General features: G+C 58.0%; 1 protein-coding gene across 1 annotated transcript in view; it reads right to left on the reverse strand.

Moving 5' to 3' along the window:
* Positions 1 to 3,951, reverse strand: part of MMP15 (matrix metallopeptidase 15) — a 7,761-nt gene extending 3,810 nt beyond the window's left edge. Inside the window, 5 exon segments of the mRNA XM_021717547.1 lie at positions 2 to 83; positions 1,131 to 1,292; positions 1,635 to 1,942; positions 3,127 to 3,252; positions 3,803 to 3,951. Coding sequence (XP_021573222.1) covers positions 2 to 83; positions 1,131 to 1,292; positions 1,635 to 1,942; positions 3,127 to 3,252; positions 3,803 to 3,906 — 782 coding nt within the window. The 5' untranslated portion in view covers positions 3,907 to 3,951.
* Positions 3,952 to 4,931: the final 980 nt, after the last annotated feature.

Genomic DNA, 4,931 nt, shown 5'->3' on the forward strand with positions numbered 1-4,931 from the left:
AGGTCGGTGGTCTGGCCGGCCAGGCCGCCGAGGTGTGACAGTCGGGAGAGGCCGGGTGGGTTGCGGCTGACCGCCTGGGGTGCCTGCAGAGAGGTGGGGAGCAAGAAGTGAGGGGATAGCCCCAGAAACCATCTTGGATGCCAGTTCGCATACTCAGAAACCAGAACCCCCGAGTGCCCAGCCTGTACCCCAGTACAGGCCTACCCAGAAGAAAGGTCCTGTCTGTCCAGGGTAAAGCCATCCCACACAGCCCCATCGTCTCAGGGGGGCCTGGATCCTTTTCCACACAGCCTCTTCCTCAGCCTCCCCACACTAGACTTGGGGCACCGCATCCAAGGCTGCTTGTCTCTATGTCCCCTCAGGGACGTTCCCCTAGGGCTGCCAGCCTGCTCCAGTGGAGACTCTAGGTTCTGGCATCAGACATCTTGACTTCTGACCCAGGGGTCTCTGACCCAGAGACCTCACCCCTAGAGTCTTTCTCAGGTGAGGGATGGCACCTGCTCAAAGTTACTGGGAAGCAATAAATCAGCAACACTCAGGGGTCAGGCTCAGGGATCTATGGGGCACTCAGGGATAGAAAAGTCATGGGGGGCCTGGTACCACCTGTGTCCCCTCAAGGCCCCAGCATGAAGCCACAGCCCTGGGTGAGGGCCAGGCCCTGGAGTTGGCCAGGCCAGGATTTGATTTCCAGCACCACCATTAACTCACCAAAGTGGTAAGGGTAAGTCATTAATCCTCACTGAGGCTCAGTTTTCTCATCTACAAAATAAGGATGGCAGGCCGGGTGTGGTGGCTCAAGCCTACACTCCCAGAGTTTTGGGAGGCTGAGGCAAGAGGATTGCCTGAGCCCAGGGGTTCTAAACCAGCCTGGACAACTTGGTGAGACCTTGTTAATTAGCCAGGTATGGTAGCGCACATCTGTAGTTCCAGTTACTTGGAAGGCTGAGGCAGAAGGATTGCCTGAGCCCAGCAGGTTGAGGCTGTGGTGGCCGAGAGTGTGCCACTGTACTCCAGCCTGGGCGACAGAGTGAGACTCCAACTTATGAAAAAAAATGAGGGTGGCATTAATACCTATGCCTCATGGGGCTGGGACTTGAGGCATGCAGGGCCCGCGGTCGCAACCCACTCACCATAGAGCTGCTGGATGCCCCGGAGGTCGTCCTCTGGTAGCTGGAAGTTGTCAGTGTCCATCCACTGGTAGAACGGCGCCATGATAGCACTGGGGTTGCTGGAGTGCTCCAGCCCCAGTGCGTGGCCCAGCTCATGCACTGCCACCAGGAAGAGGCTGTTCCCTTGTGGGGAGGGGAGCAGGCAGAACTGTCAGCTCTGGGTCCTGGGATGCGGCCCCCCCAGACCCTCCAGGCTGAGGCTGCCCTTGCTTCACTCTTGGAAGAGGCTGAGTTGCTTGGACTACTAGCCTCCAACTTTCCCATCTGAGAAATGGCTATAATAACCCCTTCCCACTTCCCCTTGTCGGTGGTGGGACAACAGACTGACATCAAGTGTCATGAGCCAGAGGTCTACACAGGGGAGCTCTTCCCCTCCCAACTCTGCTGCTACTGAACCCACGCAGAGGGGACTGTGCCCAACTCTGGCTCTGCTGCCCTGCCCCCATCCTGGCCAGCTGTCCTCACCATGCAGGTCAGTGCTGGAGAAGGTCCAGGGCTCATCTGCGTCAAAATGGGTGTCCCCGCCCAGGCCGGGGCCAGGGAAATAGGCGTGGGCCAGAAAGCCACCCGTGCCATCAAATGGCGAGCTGTCGCCGTGGAAGCCAGAGGCAAAGAGTACCATGATGTCGGCCTCCTTCTGCCGCCGCAGCCGGATGTCCTCATAGGGTACCTCCTGGAAGACCAGGGGCGTGGCCTGCTCCCACACGCGGAAGGCCCTGCGCACCGCCTCCATGGAGTGGTACCAGCCCAGTTTCTCTGTGTAGTTCTGGATACTGTGGGTGAGTGGGGAGATGGGTGAGTACACGTGGGGCCAGAGGCGGCTGTCCTCTGCTGGCGTGTTCCCAAGGAACGCACCTAGGATCTGAGGTGGTGCAGGGACACGCCCGCCAACATCAAACTGTTTACTTTGATGAGGATCATAATTTGAATCTGTCGGCTGCAGGAACTCATCAAGATATCATTAAATACGAGTGTACTGTGGCAAATCAGCTGATTTTAAGTAAGAAAAAGAGTAAGTCAATAAAAGCACAGGTGCTCCGTGGCTGGGGAAAGGCAGAGCCAAGGGGGGCGGGGTGCCGTGGTTTGGGAAACACAGGCCAAGCAGTTCTGAAGGATGAGCTCCAGGATCGGGGGCGGGTCCAGCCCTGAGTTCAAGGCCTGGCTCTAACATCATCTGTGTGACCTTGAGCAAGTGACTTAGTTGCTCTAATGTTCAGTTTCTTCATCTGTTAAATGGGAAAAGGCTGGGTGGGTGGGGGGCAGTACTTTCTTCATAGCGTCCTAGTGAGGATGAAATGAAATAACACATGACAAACACACAGCACAGAGTCTGCACTTGACAGTACCCACACAAATGGGGCTAAGCTCCTGTGTGCTGGACAGCCTTCCACTAAACGCGAACCATGAATTCACTCCGGGGGCCTGAGGTCCAAGAGACCTTGGGGCTGCTCTTCCATGGGAGATGGAGCTCCGGGTGGGGATGTAGCTGGACTGGATAGGAAAGGAAGCCTTTGGGGCCCGCTGCTTGGCTCAAGGCACACTTGGCTCAGGGGGTTTCTTGCTCAAGGACTCAGCAGGAAGGGTGAGGGTCCTGAACCTGGGTTTTACAGCGACTCGCTGCCTGCTCACTTAATGGATGCCAGGATCCTGCACCCCAGCCCTCCCCGCATGCTATGGCGGGTTGCACTGGTGCAGGAGCCCAGCCTGGCTGCAGGAGGCCAGCCCCAGGTTGCTGGCGAGTGGGAGGCAGGGAAAGACAGAGCGGAAGCAGCGCAGAGTGTTTTGACCTTCCCTGGAGGGAGACTGCTGGTCTCTTCGGTGTGGGAGCAGGCCGGACTGTCTAGGCTGGGCACCCTGGGGTGGGCTGCTGGGAAAGGAAGCCTGAGGCTCAGCCCTCCCAGAGGGGGAGGATGCCTCCCGGGGCAGCCGGCCCTACCTGAAGGTCAAATGGCCCTACCTGAAGGTCAGATGGTGGTTGTTCCACTTCCTGCCAGTGAGGGCGTAGCGCTTCCGCCGCCGCAGGTTGGCTTTCACGCGTACCCCGAACTGGTCCGGCACCCCACAGCGGGGGCGCTTCATCCACCTGGGCCATGGGCGTGGAGGAGTGAGCACAGAGTCCCCCTCGGCATGCCTGCCTGCCTTGAATCTGCCTCTTCCAGGCAGCCCCCCGCCCCGGCCCCTCCCGCCTCCAGCCTCCCAGCTGCCCTTCCTGTGGATGTGGTGGGGCTGGGGGCGTCTCAGCTTCGACTTCCAGTAAAACAGGCAAAACTGTCCCGTATTGGCAGACCGGGGGCTGAGTGCCCAGCAATGGCTCCATCAGGGAACGGGAGGATTGCTCTTGAGGCCTCCTGTCCTTGGTATGTTCTGTTTCATGCATTCTTCTCAAGGACATGGCTTCAGATTCAGAGCAAGGCCTGAATGGATGTTCCATCCAGGACTCATACACTGGGCCTCTGGAGCTTTCTCAACACAAAGCTTCAGACAGCCACTCTAGCCAGTCAGAATTGGCACAGAGGACCAAACCACTTGCCACCTCTTAGCTAGGCCACTCTTTCTGGAAACTCCCCATGCCAAGCCCTCCTGAGAACAGGGCAGGAAGCAGTTGCTTGTGGGGTCTGGGTGGGAGGACTCACGCCTTGGTCTCTTCATCTAGCACACCCGTGACGGGGATCCCGTAGAAGCGCTGCATCTCCGCAAGGGCCGAGGCCAGGATCTGGGCAGAGCGCATGGTGGACATGTGGCGGCTGGGCTGGGGGAGGTAGCCGTAGAGGCGCAGCCAGTTCTGCAAAGAAGCCACAACGCTGTCAGCGGGTCCTGGCACTGCTGCCTCTGCCGACGACTTCTCACACCTCCACCCCATCTTGAGCCATCACCACCTCCTGCCAGGGGGACCCTGTGAGGCTCTGCACCCACCCCCTCTGCAGAATGAAAGGTCAGGTTATGTCCGGTCAATCCTCTGACTAGAACCCTCCAAAGACTTCCCATTGCAGAGGGAAAGCCACTTGTACAGAAACTACAAGGCCCTCACTACCTGACCCCACCTGAGCTCTCGGGCCCCACTCCTACTATCCATACCAGTTGGGCATGCTACTGCCACAGGGTCTTCGCACTTGCTGTTTCTGCTGCCCAGGGTCCTCCCCCCGCCAACCCTAGGCATCAGTGTAGCTTATGCCTTCATTTCTCTACTTCAACACCATCTTATTTGTGAGGTGTTCTCTGACACTGAGTATGAAGGGCCCTGGTGGCCATGCCTCGCACCCCCTCCACCCTCCCTGCACATATCACCATCTGACACACCAGATAGTGGGTGTTTACTGTTTGGTATCCCACATTAGGATAGACGCCGTGTCCACAAGGACAGTTCATAGTAGCTGTCCCAATGACTGCACTGGCCTCTCCAGGGTGGGCCTCCACCACTCCAAGTGACTGCCAGGGATCTTAAAGGGCTCAGAATCCCTCGAGGCCTCACCAAGTAGGAAAACCAGCCCCTTGGCATGGCTCCTCAAAGACCTAAACCTCCTAGAAGGAGGGGAGACAGAGTCAGGCAGCCCAAGGGGGTGGGACAGAGGCCTGAGCCTAGTCCTTGCTCTGCCACAAAGTCTTTCTTCTCTCTGGGACCTGAGTTCCACATCTGCAAAAGGGATGCGATGGTTTGCTGTTGAAGGGGGTGAGGTTTGAGGGAGATGATGCCGGGAAAAACATCTGGTACACAATGGAGGTGACCATCCCTCTCTAGAGCTCCCTCGGCCAGTTTTCTCATCC

Source organism: Carlito syrichta, unplaced genomic scaffold, assembly GCF_000164805.1.
Source record: "Carlito syrichta isolate Samal-C Ts95f unplaced genomic scaffold, Tarsius_syrichta-2.0.1 Scaffold309854, whole genome shotgun sequence".
In the NCBI taxonomy this organism is placed as follows: Eukaryota; Metazoa; Chordata; class Mammalia; order Primates; family Tarsiidae; genus Carlito; species Carlito syrichta.